The sequence below is a fragment of the Cricetulus griseus genome, chromosome 4 (genome assembly GCF_003668045.3).
Source record: "Cricetulus griseus strain 17A/GY chromosome 4, alternate assembly CriGri-PICRH-1.0, whole genome shotgun sequence".
NCBI lineage: Eukaryota > Metazoa > Chordata > Mammalia > Rodentia > Cricetidae > Cricetulus > Cricetulus griseus.
The window spans coordinates 80531577-80552240 of NC_048597.1; the positions used below are offsets into that span (position 1 = coordinate 80531577).

Below are 20664 nucleotides of genomic sequence, written 5' to 3' on the forward strand. Positions count from 1 at the left end.
TCTTAATTATGATTAATTACCAGGATGATCATGAGGCAGGGCTTTCCCTGGGCCAGCTCTGCTCCTCACAGAGTCTCTTGTCAGGCTGTAGCATGAATCCCCAGCTTCCTTGAATGCAGCGGGCTGAGCTTCCTGATGGAACTCAAAGCACAACAGGGCAATTGTGCCTCCTCTCTAGACCTTTGCCTTCCTTCCCTTTCCCACAGAAAGACCAGCAGAAAATGGCAGCCAAGCTAGGAGCGTCAAATACCAGCTCCTTGTTCCCTCAGGTGTTCAGTGTGGCTTGCCTCGACAAACCTTCACAGACATCCTGTGCCGCCCTGTGTTTCCTTAGCACCTCGGACAGCTGGTATTTACAGGGAGTTTGGAGAATGAAGCTCTATCTTTTCCAGTTGTTGAAGTCCCCTCTGATAAGATGCAAACAGTTCCTCTCATTCAGAAATTGAAACATCAGAGTCAGAAAAGGTGGTCTCCTCCCCTCCAGTGTCCTGGAGCTGTGTTACTCAAAAGTATTTTCTCCATTCCTTTTGTGTTTGTTCACTGAATTCATGTATGCGTGTGCCTATTTGTTTCTCTCTGTGTGTGCATGGAGGGCAGAAGACAACCTTGGGTGTCATTCCTTAGGGTTTCTCCCTCCATTTTTTTCCGAGGTAGGGTCTCTTCTTGGTCTGGAACTTGCCTAGCAGGCTCATTAGGCTCGTCAGCAAGCACCAACGATCCATCTTTTTCTGCCTCCCCAGCAAGCATGCTTCACCAAAGCGGTCTTTTCTTTTATGTGGGGTCCTGGGGATGAACTCAGGTCCTCACACTAGCAAGGCAAGCAATCTCCATAGCCATCTTCTTCCTCATCTGGAAGTTGCTGCCCCCTCACACCCAGTGCCCAAACCTAGCACAGTTCCTTTAGGAGACACCTACTTCAGGCTAAGAGAGGCGACTGTCCTCAAGGGGTTTAAAGTCACAGGAGCAATAAAACATGGCATTCAGTCCAGGGCTGGGTTTGGGTCAGGGAGTGTGTGTGTGTGTGTGTGTGTGTGTGTGTGTGTGTATCAGAGGGGCGTGGGTGAGAAGCCCTCATCGATGAAGTCATATTCCAGGTGTGTCTTAACGAATGAAAGTTAGAGCATCTGCCAGGTGAACAAGAGGGGACAAGAAGGGCTGTCTTGAGCTTACTAGCTACGTCAGTGGGTAATGAAGTCAGAAACATTCTGTTCTTGTTTAGTTGAAATTTTAAAAAGTTCAAAGCTCCATGGAATCTGATAGGATGTGAGAGTCAACCTAAGCTGAAGAGGATAGGAAAGTTCTGATTAGTAAAAATGAAGAAGGCAAAATCAGTCTATGTTTTGGGTGATAAAATACCGACAGCCGTGTTGATAAAAACAAGTAAAGAACAGAAAAAAGAAAAAAGTCCCAGACTGAGTTATACATGGATTTTTATGGCCTTCTTTATATCGTCCTATAATTTAAATTTTAAAGTAATTGTCGATGCTACCTGCTGCCCACGCCGTATCCCTCCGTCTGCAGGGGGCGCAGCGATCTTTACTTCTTCTCCTCCGGCTGAAGGGGCGGAGCCTCGGGAGCCAGTATGGATTGACGATTGGCTGACCCAGGTGTCGGTCGCGGCGTCCCGCCTCCGCCCTACGTCACGTGACGCAGCCCATCATGGCGGCGGGAGCGCGGCTGCCTGGGCCCGCCGCTCCGCAGGGTGGCTGCTGTTGCTGCTGTTGAGGGGCGGCGGCGGCGCAGACGGGCGGGAAGGATGATGATGGTTCTGCGGCCAGAGCGGCGGATGCAGACCCGGAACGAGGTTGACGTTTGGCCGAAGAGACGTGTGTCCCGAAGCAGCCGGCGTCGGTGTCGCTGAGGCAGCGCAGAGGACTGACTGACTGAAGGCGGCGACCCGAGAGCCGGCCCCGGGGGACCGCGTGGTGGACGAGATGCCGGGGCCGCCGGCGTCCTCGCCGCCGCCGGTGCTGCTGCTGCTGCTGCTGCTCCTGACCGTCGGCAGTGCCCGGGCCGCGCCACTTCCGCAAACAGGTGCCGGTGAGCGGGGCCAGGGGGCTGCGGGGCCGCTGCGTCTTGCGGGGCGGCGGCGAGGATGGCAGGCCTGCGGGGTCTGACCTCCTAAGCGATGGATCGGCGGCCTGCCGAGGGCAGGAGGCCGCGGGAAACGAGCGATCCGAGGGAGATATCTTGCCGCAGGGGCGTGGGATGGGGGGCGGGGGCGCGGCGACGCCGTGGGGGTTGGGGAAGACGGCGGGGCGCGGTGGCAGCGCGGATTCCCCCACATCCCTGGGGGACTCTTTTCCCGCACTCTCTCTAAACTTGTTGCCTAAAGGTCCCTCAAGCTTCTGTCCTCGACACTCCTTCCTTTTTTTTCCAGATGTCACTTGCCTGTTGTGGCTTTTCTCACGTCTTATAATAAGAACCGTTTCTTATCTCTCGTCATTCCTTAAATGAAACCAATGATTCGGGGAAGCTCTGCAGAGTTTCCTTGGCTCCCTGAAACTTGTTCTAAAGTTGTAAATTGATTTTAGATGCTGTGGTTATTGGTTTATTTATTTTCTTATTATTCATTATTCAGAATGGATCTCTGGGAATGAGAAGGGAGCGACGATACGTATTTTTTGTTTTAGGAAGCCAGTGGTTGGAGTAGCAGCTTTTGAGTAACTATTGACAAATTGGCCTGAGGGTAATTGAAATTTCTATTTTAGAGACATCAGTGAGCGAGTCTCTTTTCCAGCCCTCAGCCTTTCCATATTTTCAGCATATAGTTTTGATTTGGAGTTTATAAAAAAAAATCTTAGCTAAAGAAAACATCTTAAGGGAAAGGAAACTTAGACTAACTTCCCATCATTACAGCTTATCTTTTCAATGAAGGGGGAGGTATTAAAATTTCAAAAAACTTTAGAGGTTGGAACAAACTGTAAAGAGAATTTAGTCCAATTTCTTCATCTTTTGCTTTGAGGATACTGGGATCCTGGTGATCAGAAGAGATACTCAAGGTGACACAGCCAAGTTGTAGTTGGCTCCAAACCCAGGTCTTAGATTCACCTTGTTGTGTGATCTCCCTTCCCCAACCTCCAGTTCACTTCAAGTTTTGTAGATATGGATATATTCTGTGGAATATATCTGAGGTCCAGGATTGTTTTGGAATAATATTGAATGCAGAACCACCTTCAGTCAATACAGGTTTTTATACAAATCTACAATGAAAGAGATGTAATGGCTTCCAGAACTACACCAGGTTATATGCCACTGAGGGCCCTTCAGTTGAGCGTTAAGTGATGTCATTATACTGTGTAATTAATGTAGCACTATGTTTCTGTGGTTGCCTTAGAATCAAGTCTTCTTGGTGACTTCTGTGTTCAGATCTAATGGATAAGATACTGAATGTCACCAGAAGTAGATAGGCAGCCAGGATGGGTGTTGCAAAAAATACCAGGGAAGCTGGGAAAGATTATATGGCAAAGTAGAGATGTTGCTATGTAAAGATACTGACATTTAAATAGAAAATTAACACTAGCATACTGGATAGAGTGTGTGTGTCAAGGGGATTCCAGCAACTTCCAGAAGACTTTGTGCCTATCAGATTTTTTTTATGCATTTTGAAAAACAGATTTTATATATCTGTGTGTATATGAAGTGTGTCTGCTTGTCTTTCTTCTGTGCCTTTTATTCTGTTCTCATTTCATTTTATACAGGCTGGAATTTCAGAGAGCTGAGTTTTGTTGAGGTCTTATAAAGCAGAAAAAAAATGAACTCATAAATAGAAATAATCAGATTTTGACATATATGAAGCCTAGGTGATTTGTATAACTTTTGCAGATTTTTCTTTCATATTTTGATCCTTGGAGGTTAGCTGTATGGCTTAAATGTGTGGCAAGGGATTAGCAGGTATTTGAAGCTAAGCTGTGTGAAATGATACATTATCAAATTTTAGACTTAGATTTGTGGAATTGTTTCTCCATCCAAATAGCTTATTGATATTGCAGCTGGGATAGTGGTTGTGATCTCTCCTCCCCTGTACTAGGGATTGAACCTAGGGTCTCACACATGACATAGATTCTTTGATCAAGTAAAGTAACTTTTGCATTAATCCCATTTAGTGAGCTCACTAGTTACAAAAGAAGGCTCTGTTTTGAACATATATGGTAGATAAAAGAGCAGCCATGCATTGAAAATATAACTGGGGCATCTGATGATCTAGGGACCTGTACAAGACAGGGGTAGCCTTCCCCAGTAAGGGTAGGCCCATTGCATAGACCCCTTTGCCTCCTTGCTCTTATTTTTTGGGAAGGTCAGACTGTTTAATGGTGCCCTGGAGAAAGCACAGTTCTCAGAAATAGGTTGGTTGTGCATGTGCTAGTGGAATCTACTTGAAGCCAGGTATGGTGGTTCATAGGTGCAATCCAAGCACTCCGGAGGCAGAGGCAGGAGATCAATGCAAGGATCAGGGCTACCTACATAGTTAGGCTACATAGTGAGGTCAAGGCCAGCCAAGGCTACATATTGAGACTCTTTCTCAAAAAGACAAAACAGCAACAATAATAAACACATGAGGTTTTATCCTTTGCTTGTCTATTTATTTGCATGGGAAACAAGGGAGCTGTCACTTAAAGATCAGCTTTTCTTTTTAAAATTTTTATTTATATGTGTGGGTGTTTACCTGCATGAATGCATCATGTGGGTGCTTGGTACCTGAGAAGGCCCAAAGAGGGAGGGTGTCAGATCCTTTGGAACTGGAGTTCTATAGATGATTGCGAGCAGCCTTGTGGGTGCTAGGAATCCAACCCAGGTCCTTTGAAAGAACATCCTGTGTTCCTGAATGCTAAACAGTCATCTCTCCATCTCATCTCAAGCCTGTTATTTCATGAATTAACTTTTTAGGTTGGTATAAAAAGTAATGGACTTCATTAGGATATTTTCTTTCATATATAAACTTTAAAATTGAAATTAACTTATGAAAGATGTCCTTGTTATTCAGAGTCATTCTCAGGGTTGGAAGTTGAAAGGTGTTTACTCATTGACTCATAATAAGACTATGTAAATATGTGGATTGCCTTGTGCATGGAAGTTTTTCCTTTTGTCTTTTTGAGGCAGAGTCTTGCTGGGTAGCAAAGGCTGTCCACCAAATCTGGATCCGCCTACCTTAACCTTTGGAGTGCAGATGACAGGGGTGCTCCAACCACTGTGTCTGGTGCATGTTGGCTCAGAAGGCATTTTGCTATTGTTGGGTTTTATTGTGGGCCACTCTGTGTTTGAAGGATGCTCTTTTATTTATCTACTGTCTATGAGTCCCTTTTCCTGAAGATCCCTATTCTGCCGTATGAGCCTTGTTATGTAAACTGAGTATTTGCTGGGCCTCACTGGGAAGCTTCGGGGAAGGGAGAAAATACAGTTTTCACAAATGCTCCTAAGTGACCAAACTAAGATTATAGCTCAGTTCTTTTCTGTATGGTTATCAGATCATTTTTCAGAAACATGTGTGTGCTTATAAGAGCCTGTGTAGTTAAGCATAAATCTCGATGGGAAGAAAAGAAAATCCTATAGTGGTATATGTGAACAATTCCTCCGAGTGATGTTGCCTTGTTTATATTAGGGTAGTGGTTAGACAGGGAAACCCACTTCTATTGTTCTGTGGCATATTAGGTCACAGAGCACAGAGGAAGCTTTTTGCAGGTCCAGATAAAGGCCCTCACGGAAGCCGGTGGGACTTGGCCAACTGCTGATTAAATGTGGCTTCTGAATCTGGTGCTCTCAGTTTAGGTGAAGCACACAGACTTGTATATCCTCAAGAAATTGCTTCCCAAAGTTTGATTTTTTTGTGATTAAATTTCATAGCTTCTGAGAAATAAGTATTTTTTCAATAGGCTTCTCAAGTTGATTCTTTGGACTTGCAAATAGATTTAGGTTAGGATTGCTCTAATTGCTTTTACTTGGTGACACTTTGTGCCACTAAATATGCTTTTTGCACTATAATCAGAAGTCTGTCCAGTTTTGTAGCTGCTCAGCAGTGAGGTTACCAAATCCTTACAGCCTGCTGTTATCAGTGTGCTGACTGTTCATGCACTTCTCTTGAAGTTTGGAGAGTCCTTGGGTCCTCTCTGTCCCCTGTGGGCTGTGTCACTTCGATAACGGCTGTGCATATAATAATAATTTTAAAAAGGGCATTGTCGTGTAAAAAGGGAATATCCATGTTCTGAAACAGTTAAAATAAATGAGTCCTCAAAAAGGTCTTTGTGGCTAGGTGGTGGTGGTGGTGGTGGTGGTGGTGGTGGTGGTGGTGGTGGTGGTGGTGGTGGTGGTAGAAGTAGTAGTAGTGGCATATACCTTTAATCCCAGCACTGAGAGGCGGAAGCAGATGGATTTGAGTTCGAGGCCAACCTGGTCTACAGAGTCCCAGGACAGCCAGGGCTAAAAAGAGAAACTCTCTTAAGAGCGCCCCCCCCAAAAAAAGAAGTCTTTGTGGATAGATATAACAAAATGAATTGAATTTTTCAGTCCAGTTGAGAGTAAAATTCATGAAACAATTGGAGAGGGTGTGAGGCTTGCCTTCCTTTTCTGTTTAACTAGTTTTAAAGTTGTGGGTCAGGCCAGGAGGCTGAGGCAGGAAGATCCCAAAGTTCAAGACCAGCCTGAACAACTTAAGAATCAGTCTCAAAATTGGAAAAGTAAAATAAGGGCTGGGAGCCTGATGTGATGCACACACAAATTTAATCTCTCTGTGAGTTCAAGGCCACCCCGAGCTACACAGTGAGTTCCACACCAGCTGGGGCTACGTAGTGAAGCCCTGTCTCAAAAAAGGAAGGGGCTGGGGATATAGCTTAGTGGCATTTGCCCAAGCATGCCGGAGACCCTAGGTTCAGTTTTTGGTTTTGTTTTGTTGTTTTGAGACAGGGTTTCTCTGTGGCTTTGGAGGCTGTCCTTGAACTAGCTCTTGTGGACCAGGCTGGTCTCGAACTCACAGAGATCCTCTCTGCCTCTGCCTCCTGAGTGCTGGGATTAAAGACATGCGACACCAATGCCTGACCCTAGGTTCAGTCTTTAGTATGCCGTAAAGACAAAATCTTGGACCAGTTATCCTCTCTCTTGGCTTCCCAGAACTCAATACTTTAAGCAAAACAAACAACAGAAAAACAGGGTCTGGAGAGATGGCTTAGCTGTTTAAAGTACTTGTTAGCTCTTGCAGAGGACCTGGATTCTATTCCCAGCACCCACTTGGTGGCTCACAATCATCTGTAACTCTAGTTCCATGGGATCCAGTCCCCTTTTCTGGCTTCTGTGGGCACATAGTGCACACATAGTGCACATACATATAAAATAAATCTTAAAAACAATAATAAAATCTGTGTAAATAGTTGTTGATAGGGTGAATTGGTAGCATTGTAATGGTATGTCTGCTTTATGTTGTATTTGGTAACAAAGAGTTTTGCATTGCCTCAGATTTCTTTGTTAATTGGGTGGTTTAGCTAATCACAAATGATATAGCTTTACAGAAACAAGACAGGATCTCATGTACCCATGTTAGTCTCAAACTTGCTGTGTAGTGGAGGAGGATGACCTTGAACTTTTGATCCTCCTGCCTGTACCTCCTGGGATTGGAGGTTTTTGTGGTGCTGGGGACTGAATCCAGGGCATCCTGCATGCTAAGCTGATACTCTACCAACTAAGCTACATCCCCAGGCTCCAAAGAAGGAGCTCTTAAGTGGTAGTTCCTTAACATGGAATATCTGTTTTTACTGGATTTGAAATATCTGTTGTTCAAAATACCTTGCTATCTGGTGGATAGAGACCTTGTAGGGAAAAAAAAAAAAAATCAATCTGATAGATTTATGCAGGCTATATGAGCTGGCATAGTTACTTCTTCAGGTTCATTCTGTTGGGGGAACTATGCTAGAAATTTTTAGGATGATCTAAATTAGTCTGCTTTTATGTAATAAACCTGTTTTTAAGCTCCGTGATGACTAAAGCTCTTGCAAGTGAACAATTGCTGGTTTTAATTTACTTAAAGGAACCATGAACAATCTAAATTTTCTTAATCCCAAACACAGTTGCATATTTTCTTGAAGTATTCCCAAAGACTGCATGATAAGCCAGACTAAGGAATAACCAGCCCAGGGCTGATGCTTCCCGAGTTAAATATGATCCCCCTCTCTCCATGCATCTTTGCAGTTTACTGGCTATGCTATATGCTTTAAAAGTTTTATTTGTGGGCCAGCAAGATGGCTCAGTGGGTAAAGGTTCCTGCCACCAAGCCGAATGACCCAAGATCAATCCCCAGGACCCACATGATGGAAGGAGAAAACAAACTCCCACAAGTTGACCTTCACTTATTAGCATCCCCTTCTCCCTGAAAAATTAAAAAATAAATAAATAAATGTGCTAAAAATTATTTATGTAGTTGTGAAGAAAGGCATAGAGGAAAGGGTGGACTGGTGGCTCTGGTCTGGAATATACTCTGCCTGTTTAGGGTGTAGACTCTTTAGGTGAAGAGTGAAGACACCATTTTAAGAGCAAACAAGAGGAAGAACCTGCTGTTCTTCCAAAGCACTTGAGTTCAGTGCCCAGCACCCACATCAGGTGGCTCACAACTGTCTGTTAACTCCAGCTCCAGGGGAATTAGTACCTCTGGCCTCTGCTGGTGTCTGCACTCACGTGCACATACTCACATGCAGTCACACACTCCTATATAAAAGTAAATCTTAACAAAAATAGAGAGAAGAAAACTAGGGAACCAGACGTGTGCACACCTATAATTTTTACCACCCATGAGGTTGAGGCAGAGGGTCATGAATTGGAGTCCAGACTGGGCTACATTGAGAGGTCCAGCCAGCCTAAGCTACATAGTAAGACCCCATCTCAAAACTAAGGGTTAGGACTGTAGCTCATTGGTAGAGTTTAAGGCCCTGAGTTTAATCCCCAGAACTACAAAGGAGAGAGAGAAACAAAAAAAAGCCAGGGAAATATGGTAAAATCAGTGTGTTGGCAGAGCAAAAATATTGCAATGATGTATTTTAAAATTGTGACAAGTGACTCACTTGGAACCATGCCTTGGCATTACAGTTATTTGCCACAAAAAACAAAATAAAACAAAAAAACCCCCAGGCCTATCAGAAAAATAACCTCAGTATTTTAAAAATGCTTTCTGTTGGCAAAGGTTAGCACAGTGCACCAGTCTCAAATCTCATTTGATTTTATTGTGTCTCAAGTGGGAAATGAGAGCTGTGTAAAGGGGCCAGACAACTCTCATTCCCACCCCACCTAAACATGGCCAATCATTCTCCTCTGGCCACTCCTGTATCCTCCTGGACCTTGGCTGGAGTGGGGGAATGCATGACATTTCAATTTTGACAGTTTAGTAGATTTTGCATTTTGCTATGTAATGTGTATTTGTTTTAATATTTTTTAAAAGCTTAAGTTACTGTCAATTCAAATAAACATGCCAGGACTGTGCAGTGTGGCTATAATAGCCCCTGGTTCCCATTTGGTAGACACACCCATCTGGTGTGCTGTGAGTTCTTCCTGTCTGCACTCTACACTTTCTGTGGAGAGGGGGTTGTGGACCAACCCCCCCCCCCCACACATGCATGGGGTGGGTGTAAGCAGGGGTCAAAACCCAGTGTTGTTCCTCAGAAGCTGTCCACCTTGTTTTTGAGACAGGATCTTTCACTGGCCTGGAGCTTGCCAAGTAGGCTAGGCTGGCTGGCCAGTAAGTCCCAGGGGCCTGCCTCCCTGGTGCTGGTATTGAAAGTGCCTGGCTGTTTTTCCTGAGTGCTGAAGATCAAGCTCAGGTCCTTGTTCTTGTGTAAGAAGCACTTTACCAACTGAACCATCTCCCCAGCACTTTCTTAAGAGCTTGGTTGACCTGCTTATAGTTTACAAAATACTCTGTAAATTCTCATCTTCCTTTTTAAAGCTCTTTGTAAACCCTACTTCCCCTAAATCCTTTGTTATGGTCAAGGTCTTAGAGATTCCTACCCCAGTAAACCATGGTTTGCTGGTTGAAATCATTGCAACTTAGGTTTTGATTATTTTTCTTAGCACTTAGCCAAGTTTTACTGAAAGCAGAAATGCATGTGCGTGCACACATGCATGTGCTCACTTGCTTATGAACGCAAGTACCTGCCCACCTACCCACCCCACAGCACACAAAGAGATTGACATCCTCCCAGTAAGGAGGGGATTCCAAGAATGCTGTCCCAGGTTTTTTTTCCTTTAAAAATTTCAGTTTAAGTGACACTTGAAGATCACATTTGTACATCAAAACATTCTAAAGCAAATAAATTGTACACTGAAATGCTGTTAATTTACATGAAATGGAAGGCAGTAAGGAAAATTTACTACTAGGCTATGCAATCAAGTAAGAGAATACATTCTTTGTACCTGTCTACCCCTTGCACTTAGCACAGACTTTGTATTGTTAAGTCCTTTCAGTTCGCTTGCAAGGACTGTGTCGTGTTGTAGGTATTTCTGGTGCTTTGTATAGCAGGTCACAGGTTGAAGGTGCTCAGTCCAATGTGTAGGTGAGGATGATGAAGATAGTCCTAAATTCCCCCAAGCCCTGATGCAGTGTTCACACATAATAGGAGGTGGTGGAAGTCAGAATCTAGTGGTTCTTTTGCACACGTGGTTTTTCATGCAGCCATTGACTTTCAACTGGAGTGAGGCCATTTATAGTGTGGTGTTTTGCTTTTGCTTTGTGTTTATGTGTACATGTGTTGATATGTATGAGGATACATTTGTGAGTATGCATGCATGTATGTGTCTGCATGTGCAGGCCAGAGGACAACCTCAGATGTTTCTTAGGCACCGTCCACCTTTTTCACTTGACATAGGGTCCCTCATTGGCCTGGAACTAGCATGTAAGTTAAGTTGGGTGGACAGCAAACCTCATCTATCTGCCCATCCTCATTGCCTCAGTTCTAGGATCACAACTGCATGCTACCTCACCTGGCTTTTATTACTTTGTAAACATGGATTATGGGAAGGGCTTTGTGTGGTTGGTTGGTTTTCAAGTGCTGGGGATGGACCCCGGGGCCTTGTGTGTGCTGCTGAGGTACACTTCTACTCTCCACTTTAGGTATTACATTTAATCAACCAGGAGCCAGTTAATTCAAGCTTCTTAGTATTCCCTTAGATAGCACATCCCTGTCCCCCCTCCTCTTGCTGGAGATTGGACATAGGTCCTTTGCTGCACACTAGGCAAGTTTTGTGCTACTGAGCTTTGTGTCTCTAGTGGCCTCCAACATTACATTTAGATGTCATGTCTCCTTAGGCTTCTCAAGTCTGTTTCTTGTTTTTGATGGTATTAACAGTTTTGACATGTATTGAGACAGGTATTTTGTAAAGTTCTCTGCAACTGGCTTGTCTGATTTTTCTGTGGTTTTATGAGAAAGGATCTCAAATTCACTCTGTATGCAGGATGACCTTGAGCTTGGTTGTCTCAACTTCGGGTCCTTCTGCCTTCACTTCCCATGTGCTAGGATTACAGGCTCATTGCACAGTCTTGGTTTGAGGGGCTTTTTATTTTGTTTTGTTTTGTTTTCTTCTCCCTTTCTTGATTATAATAGGATTATCGACTAGGAGGAAGTCACAGAGATTAAAGTTGCATTCTTACCAGGTCAAAGATGCCACATACTGATCACCTGCCTGTCGTGGTCTTTTCCCACTGTAGTTACTTTTCCTCCAAGTTTGCAGTCCAGGTTTATGTGTGTAGAATTAATTTACCTCCACCTTCTTGTGAGGGCAAGTATCTCTAGAAGTTTTTTTTTTTTTTGTTTAAAGATTGTATTGTTATTTTTAGGTGTATGAGTGTGTGTGCTCACACATGCATGAGAATGGAGGCCAAAAGAGGGCATCAGATCCCTCTGAATTACTGACTTCGATGAGCTGCTTAATGTAGGTGCTGAGCCTTCTGACCCTCAGACAAACCTTGCGTCTTTTCAGTCCTAGGATTGCAGATGTGTTTGGATGGAACCCAGGGCTTCATGTGTCCTAGGTAGTCACTCTGCCAACTCAGCTACATCCCAAACCTTCAATCTGTTTCTAGAGCTTTTCATTTTTATTATGGAAAATATCAAGCATATGGGAAAGTAAATAGTAGCTGAAACCACAGCAACGCATTGAAAGTCTTGTTTTACCTCTGTAAATCACAGCTCCAGATTGGTTCAGTTGGAGCTGAGGATGTTTTTATAAAACAGGATCCTGCTTGCACCAGAGTCACCTACTTATTTGTAGATGTTAGGGACCCAGACTAACCAACAACATGAAATCATAAATCTGTAGGTTTTCTTAAAATCTTGTACTTAAAGTACTTTCTGCTGCCTCTCTTCACTCCCATCCTAGCACAAATATTCTGTATAGATACAAAAACACGTGAGGGGTTTGGGGCTTGTTTGAACTGATGAGATTGAAGGAAGCAAGAGAAAAACTTGAATTTAAAAACGTTTAAGTTAGTTTATTTCTGTGCTTTCGTGTATGTGTGTGTGTGTGTGTGTGTGTGTGTGTGTGTGAGACAGAGACAGAGAAAGCAAGCACCCGCTAGGTGCTATGAAGTATGTGTCAGAAGACAACTTTTTCCTTTACTATGTGGGTTCTGGGGATGGAACTCAAATCCTCAGGCTTGGTGGTAGGTGCCCTTATGGTTTTTCTTTTCTTCCTTTCTTGAGATCACAACATTTCTCTGTGTAGCCTGGCCATCCTGGAACTCACTCTGTAGACCAGGGTGGCCTCTGGGTCCTAAGTGCTGGAAATAAAGGTGTGCACCACCATGGTTTATGGTTTATTCTCATATTCTCATTCTCTCTCTCTCTCTCTCTCTCTCTCTCTCTCTCTCTCTCTCTCTCTCTCTCTCTCTCTCCCTCCTTCCCTCCTCCCCCTCCAGACAGGATTTCTGTGTGGCACCAGCTGTCCTGGAACTCATTGTGTAAACCAAGCTGGCCTTGAATTTAGAGATCCATCTTCCTCTGCCTCCCAAGTGCTGGGATTAAAAGGGTGTACCACCACCACCACCCAGCCTTTATGGTTTTTCTAAAATAACTTATTTTGGGACAGCCTAAGATTTGTGACCAGCTGGGGGTTGGTGGCACACGCCTCGGGAGGCAGAGGTAGGCGGATTTCTGTGAGTTCGAGGCCAGCCTGGTCTCCAGAGTGAGTGCCAGGATAGGCTCCAAAGCTATACAGAGAAACCCTGTCTCGAAAAACCAAAAAAAAAAAAAAAAAGATTTGTGACCAGTTTCATATGTTTTGTGTCTGTCTGTGGTCACCCCTTTCCCCTTAGACAGGGTTTCTCTGTGTACCAGTCCTGAAACTCACTCTGTAGACCAAGCTGGCCTCAAGCTCAGAGATCTGTCTGCTTCAGCCTTCTGATTGCTGAGATTAAAGGGGTGTGCCATCATGCCTGGCTCAGAATAATAATAATAATAATAATATTTTTTGGTTTTTGGAGACAGGGTTTCTCTGTGGCTTTGGAGGTTGTCCTGGAACTAGCTCTTGTAGACCAGGCTGGTCTCGAACTCACAGAGATCTGCCTGCCTCTGCCTCCCAAGTACTGGGATTAAAGGCGTGCGCTACCAACATCAGGCTCAGAATATTATTTTTATTAACATTTGCTTTTGTTGTCTTTAATTACCTGTGTGTGTATCTATGTGGGGATCTGCATGTGTGAGTGCAGGTGCCCAAGGAGGGAAAAGACTTTGAATCCCTTGGAGTTGATGTGGGAACTCGGAACCTAACTCAGGTACCTATGCAAGACCAGTATGAGCTCTTAACCAATGAACCCTCTCTCTAGCCTTGGGCAAAAGATTCTCATGAGTGGAAAGACGATTGTGTAATCACTTAGATGTCACTAAAAGAACATTCATAGGCTCAATGAATTTTCTTAAAGCAAAATACATACCTTGAATAGGAGTATTTACTGACAAACATTTATAGTAAGTTTTGATAGAACAGGATTTTTTTTTTGTTTCTTTTTTTTTTAGACATGGTCTAACTGTATTCCAGGCTATCCTGGAGCTCACTGTGTAAAACAGGCTGGCCTCAAACTTGCACCAATTATACTGCTCCTGCCTTCTAAGTGCTGGAATTACAGGCATATATCACCATAGTGGACAGCCTTCAGCTTTTTATTGCAAAACTGAGGTGTTGTGAACTGTTGGTCACCTCTCAGATGATCCACAAAGGCCAGACTTTGTGGTGTAATTCAGTAACCCTAGGCTTAGGTTCTCAGAAGGCTGAAGCAGGAGATTTGCTTAAACCCAGTAGTTTCAGACCACAGCTTAAGCAACAGACTGAGACCCTGTCTCCAAAAAGAAAAAGAAAAAGAAAAAAAAAGTTGCTAAATTTACAGTGTTGTACAAATTGCAGATTTTTCTTCAGGAAGCTCAATAAATCCAACCTGTGCTGCTTTAGAAAGGAAATTCTCTTCCTCTCTGTATTCTGCCCAGAATTCTCCTCTGCAGCTTGGCTTTCTTTAGGCAACAACTGTTCCCTTCATAGATGCAGCCTGTAGGTTACCCAGCAGAGCTTCACTTGACTTTTATCTCAGACTGTTATTAAAGCCAACACCCGGATGCTGATTGCTAGTAAGGCAGTGAAAAAAATAACAAAGCTACCAAAATAGCCCCCTGGAAATGCTACCCAAGGACTGTTGGTTGCAGCCGTACTATCCAGAAATCTGTAATTCAACTTAGTTTACTTTGCAGAAAATAAAATATAAGGAGATGGAAGATGACTCAGAGTGCTTTGATCCTCAGACACCATGTAAAAAACTCAGCATCTGTGATAGGCACGAATAATCCCAGTGCTAGGGAGGCGGAGGTAGGAAGGGCCCTGGAGTTTGCTGGCCAGCCTGTCTAGCTGAATGATTCAGGTTTAGTGAGAGACTCTGTCTCTAAAAGATAGGCGAGAAATGGTTTAAGAAAGACACTTTACACCGACCTCTGAACTCCATGTGTACCTGCATGCACAGGAATTTAATACACACACACACAAGGAAATGTAACCAAACATCCCATAGCTGATATTAACCGTAAATACTCAGTAGATCGAGAAAGGTTTGAAATTTTGAGTCCTTGTCGATAGAACTTTAGAGGTGAAATTTCAGTTTATAGATGAAAGATCCAAGGATTGAAGTTGCAGACTCAATGCTAATTTTTCCTGATTGACTTGACACTCAGACCACCCTGTTCACCTTGGTGAGCTGCCATGTGCTATGAGCGTTGTGCTTTCTTGGTATGACACATAACCTAACTCCAGTCACTGTCCTCCAGTAGTGACTTGGAGTTACCACTCAAAAGCACAGAAGTGTGTACTCCTCCCTCTCTGTGTCTCTCTTGAAATTTTACTTTATTTCTCTGGATGGCCTGGAGCTCTCTCTGTAGACCATGCTGTCCTCAAACTTACAAAGATCTGTCTCCTGAGTGCTGGGATTAAAGGTGTAATCCACCATGTCTAGCCTTTCAAAATTTCATAGATGATGAAAGAAAAGCAATATTGATGAATCAGGAAACCATAACACTAAAAGAATAAGTTACCTAAAATTTCTTTTTAGTTTTTATTTTTATAAGTATATTTGAGTTATATGTAACTGTGTGGGTGCCCTCAGAGGCCAGAAGAAGAATGTTGGATCTTCTGAAACTGGAGTTAGTTGTGAGCTGCCCATTGTGGGTGTTTGGAACTAAACTCCCCAAGGAGACCTCCAGGAGAACATCTTATGCTCTTAACCATTGAGCCGTCTTTCCAGCCCCCCCCCCCAGGGCCGGGGGCGGTTGCCGAGAGCTCGGGTGTTTGTGCATGGGCGTGTGGCTTGTGCTTGTGGATTTGTGAAGTTAGAGGTGTTGGATCACCTGGAACTGGAGCTTCAGGCAGCTGAGTTGTCAAACATGGGTGTTGGGAATCAAGCCTGGTTCTCTGCAAAAGTAGCTCACTCTACCACTTAAGCCATCACTCCAGTCCCTCCTTCCAGAAGATTTCTTTTCTTTTCTTTTTTTTTTTTTTTTTTTTTTTTTTTTTTTTTTTTTTTTGAGATGGGGTTTCTCTGTGTAGCCCTGGTTGTCCTGGAACTAGCTTTGTAGACCTGGCTGGTCTTGAACTCAGATATCTGTCTGCCTCTGCCTCGGAGTGCTGGGATTAAAGGCATGAGCACCACTGCTAGGTTTAGAATAACTTTTTGAGACAGATTCTCATAGAGGAGTCCATGCTGGCCTGGAACTCTGTATCTGTATGTACCTGAGGATGGCCTTGAACTTGTTTGTGATCTTTCTTAGCCACCTCCTGAGTGCTGGGGTTGCAGGTGTGTATCACAATACCAGGTTTATGCAGTGCTAGAGTTAGAGCCCAGGGCTGCTTACCAGACAGACACTACCAGCTGAACTGTATCCCCAGCCCTCTAAAAGAACAACTGTAGTTTCTACCTCTGAAATGAATTTGCACCTGTTAATTAAAAAGACAAGAGTGTTTCTGCCTTTTTAAGAAACACAATCATAAACTTGTAAATGTTTGTTTGTAAACCTGAAAATCCTTTAAACCCCACAGACTCTTGGGCTTCTCTAAGGACCTGGGCCCTTTTAAGAATCTTCTGACTACTGTGGGTTCCAAGGGTAATGCTCATTGCAAGTACTTAGTTTTTCTTTCCCAGGTGCAAGGTAGGTGTTAAAAATGGGACTGGAGGTCTGGAGATCAGAGTGGGCGAGTGAGGAAAAGGGCATGGAGACAGGTAGACCTAGACCTTGCTGGCCAGCTTGTTCAGCCAATTAGTGAACACCAGGATTAGTTCGAGAACCTTTCAAAAAATAAGGTGAAAAGGGATGGGGAGGCAATCTCCATCTTGACCTCTGGCCTCACCCACAGCTTCATGAGTGAGCACACCTGCACATACAAGCACTCAGAGCACATGCACACACAAACACCCTCATGTGTTCAGGCTTGGCAAGGGACCTACTCCCTGGATCCACTCCTCTGACCCCTTGGCATTTATACTATGGCTGCAAATATTCATAGCTGAGTATAGCATTCATTACGTTTCTTTGTCATCTTTTATTTTCCCTTCGTTGCCATGTTTTAGTTTTTATGTAATCATTTAGTCATTCTTTACTCCTCCTACTGTCCTGGATCCCCCAGGATCCTCTGTCCTATACTTGGAGTAGGGGCACTCTAGCTGCCTTCGGGTTCCATTGAGAGCTTGGAGGCAGTCTGTTCTGTCCCTTTCCTGTATAGCCTTTTTTCTCTTGCTCTGTTAGTTTTTTTTTTTTTTTTTTTTTTTTTTTTTCCTTCTCATCACTGTGACAAAACACCAGAGAGGAACAACCTAAGGGATGAAGGATGTATTCTGGCTTACAGTTTGACTCTGCCCTGCTGGGGTATTCATGGTGGACTTCATGGTGGCATCATGTGTACCAGGAGCCTCACATCTTGACAAATCAGGAAAGTGGACTGGAATATTAAACAGACTAGGCTGTTAGCCTCAGGGTCCACCCCAGTGGCTTATGTCAGCTTGTTAGCCCTCTTATCTCAAAGATACCACAGCTTCCCAAAACAGCATTAGCAACATATACGTCTAAGGGGACACCCACCTTACCCATTCCATCCTTTAGCATGAGCGTTCATCCACCCCTTTGAATCTTAACACTGCTTTGCTTTGGTTCTGGAAAATTCTCGTACTTGTTTACTCACATACACTATTGGAAGAATTACCTGTTTGTTCTGCTCTTTTTAAAATTTAATTTGACTCATTGTGTGTAAAGACTAGGTTGGCCTTTAACTAGGAGATCCTCTGGCCTCTGCCTTCTAAGTACTGTCATTGTTCTTTTAAAACTCTTGGAACAAGCCCCTGCTTTACTTCTGTTGAGCAAAGAAAACATACATACATACATACATACATACATACATACATACATACATACATTACATACACATACATACATACATACATAGTCTTTGTGTGTTTACTTTTGTGTATGTATGTGCAACACATGGGAGTCTGGTGAATCCAGAGGCCACAAGAAGGCATTGGATACCTTGGAACTGAAGTTATGGATAGTTGTGAGCCACCATGTGGATTCTGCGACTTGAACCTGGGTCATTTAAAACAGCAACAAATGCTCTTAATCTTTGAGCCATCTCTCCAGCCTCACTGCTGTTGGATGATTCGTCCTTTTGTTCTGCTGGGTTTGAGTCTTGTATTATTTTTCTATTACAAATTTATTTTCAGGGGCTTCTTCCCCATTTGCTTATTCAGGAATGGAGCTGAGGTTGTTCTTGAATTCGTGGGCTCAGGAAATCCTCTTGCCTCAGTCTCCTAAATAGCTGGGACCACTGGCACACATACCTGTCTTTGTGTCTGTCTCTCTCTCTCACTCTCTTAAGACCTGGTCTCCCTATATGACCCAGGCTAGCTGTTCTTGGAATTCTCCTGTCTCAGCTTCTCTCATGCTGGGATTACAGGCATGCACTGCTATGCCTGGCTCCCCTACTTTTTAAATAGCATCTTCTCATGAATATAGTGTCTTCCTTTAGAATTCTGGAAATATTGATTAGAGTTGTTTTCTGTCCACAGCCTTGCCTTGTATTCTGTTTTTAATCTTCTGTGTAGGTTGCTATTTTTGCCTAAATGAGGTTTTCTCAAATGTCAGGTGATCTTTGCTCCTGAGCAAGAGATTAAAACACTAAACTGAATTCTCCTCCCTGACCATCTTTTCCTTTTTCTACGTCACATCCACCAATAGCCTGGCAATGCTGGCTCCACCCTTGTCCCATCCTGTCAGGGAGCTGAGGTAATGTACTAAGGCAGTGGCTATGACTGTGTGCCTGTGTCTCTCAGTTGCTCAGTTTTTCATTTGAAAATGGCAACCTGCTTCTGAGGTTATTGTAGGGTTGCATGAGTTTAGCGTAGTGTCTGGCATGTAGAAAGTGCTGCTTTAAATATTGGTATTTCATAACCCTCTGGGACCAAGTCACCATTTCCTCTGTGGATTATTCTAATATCAAACATACATTCCCTGGGTCTGGGGAGATCGCTCAGTACAGTGCTTGCTGTACAATCATGAGGACCTGAGTTTGACTTCTAGAACCCATGTAAAAAGCTGGGCATGGTGGTGCATGCTTGTAACCCCAACACTGGCAAGACAGAGACAGGCAGATCTCTCAGACTAGACTAATGTAATTAGGTAGCTCCAAGCCACTGAGAGACCCTGTCAAAAAAGAAAAGACTAGGTTGGGGCTAGTGAGATGGCTCAATGGGTAAATATGCCTGCTGACAAGCCTAAGGATTTTAGTTCAATTCCTGGGACCCACATGATGGGAGAGAATCTATTCATACACGTTGTCCCCCCCACACACACACACGACTGTATGTTCCCCAATCATTCCTTAAAAAGTAACAGTGTCTTGGTCCTTGCTCTAAAATTCCAGAGGTGTCTCATCTTCTGTGCACTGTGAATTTACTGGTCTGTCCACTCAGGGTGGTAAGCTATAGGTTTAGCATGGTGGTGCACACCTGTAATCCCAGCATTGAGAGTTCAGTTCTAGCCTAGGCTGCATAGTGACACTCTGTCCCAAAAAGAAATTCTTGTTAGCAGAATATCCATCCTGTCACTCTTGAGTTGGGAGCAAGGGTTAGGGCATAGTAGCACCATACAGTGGTTCTGTGTAGTCCACATCTCTTGTTAGTGTCCTAGAAGTAGGGGTGAATTGATGTTTCAGCAACATATTTTAATGGGATAGCTGAGATAAAGCAGCTGTTTCCTATGAAATGATCTTTTGCAGATATTCATTCATTCAGCTCTCAAATTATGTCATCCTGTGTCAGTACAAGTGACCTTGACGATTACTTTTGAACAAGTGGGACCCACCCATTTTGTGTTCGTAGGCCACTGGTCTTCCGCTTAGGGGTGCTTATGAAATTTTTGATTCATCCACTTGCCCTCAGTATGTGTCTGAGTGTATTTAGCGCTGTTTCATTTCCCCTTTCTAATATTAGAACCTGTTGGGGGAGAGTCTAGATTGCTTAGTGCTATTATAAATAGATGTATTGTTATGTTAGGAGCTCAGAAAGCATTTAGTGACTTAAGGTTGTGTATATAGAAAGCCTTTATGATAGATGGGCTTTCAGTATTGAGGTATAAAGCGATAATGTGGGACTCCAGTGATTGTCCACATTTTCCCATAAACAGTGTGAGGGTGACTCATATTACTAAGTCTCTGAGATGCAGAGCTTGTTTGGTGTTGGGAGAGGAAAATAGTTTTCTTGATCCTGACCAGCTTAAAAAGAAAAGCAGGGACGGAGAGATACCTCTGAAGTTAATAGTGCTTACTGCTCTTCCACAGGACCTTCAGTTCCCAGCACCCACCTTGGGTTGCTCACATCTGCCTATAAACTCCAGCTTAGGGGGAATCCAGTAGCTTCTTTTGGTCTCCACAGGTACCTGCCCTCATGTACATATACCTCTCTTCCTGATATACATAATTAGACAAAATTAAAAAAAACCAAAACCTCAAAAGAGAAAGAAAAGCCAAAGTTATGTACTTTAGAGGTGGGCTTTGTGGCAGCACTAGTTTGGAAGTTTGGCTTGGCTTCAGGACTCCTTCATCAACCAGCACAGTCTCTCTGAGTTTCAGTTCTTAAGCAGGTACGTGTTTCTCTTGTGTCATTTTCCCAAGATGAGAGGG

General features: G+C 43.7%; 1 protein-coding gene across 3 annotated transcripts in view; it reads left to right on the top strand.

Moving 5' to 3' along the window:
- Window positions 1-1636: 1636 nt before the first annotated feature.
- Lmtk2 (lemur tyrosine kinase 2) overlaps window positions 1637-20664 on the top strand; it is a 90924-nt gene continuing 71896 nt past the window's right edge. For 2 of the 3 annotated variants that reach the window (XM_027413603.2, XM_027413604.2), the window contains exon 1: window positions 1637-2040. In XM_027413603.2, the coding sequence (XP_027269404.1) occupies window positions 1935-2040 (106 nt within the window). In that variant the 5' untranslated portion in view covers window positions 1637-1934. The remainder of the gene's footprint in view (window positions 2041-20664) is intronic. The other variant, XM_027413605.2, reaches the window with a different exon arrangement.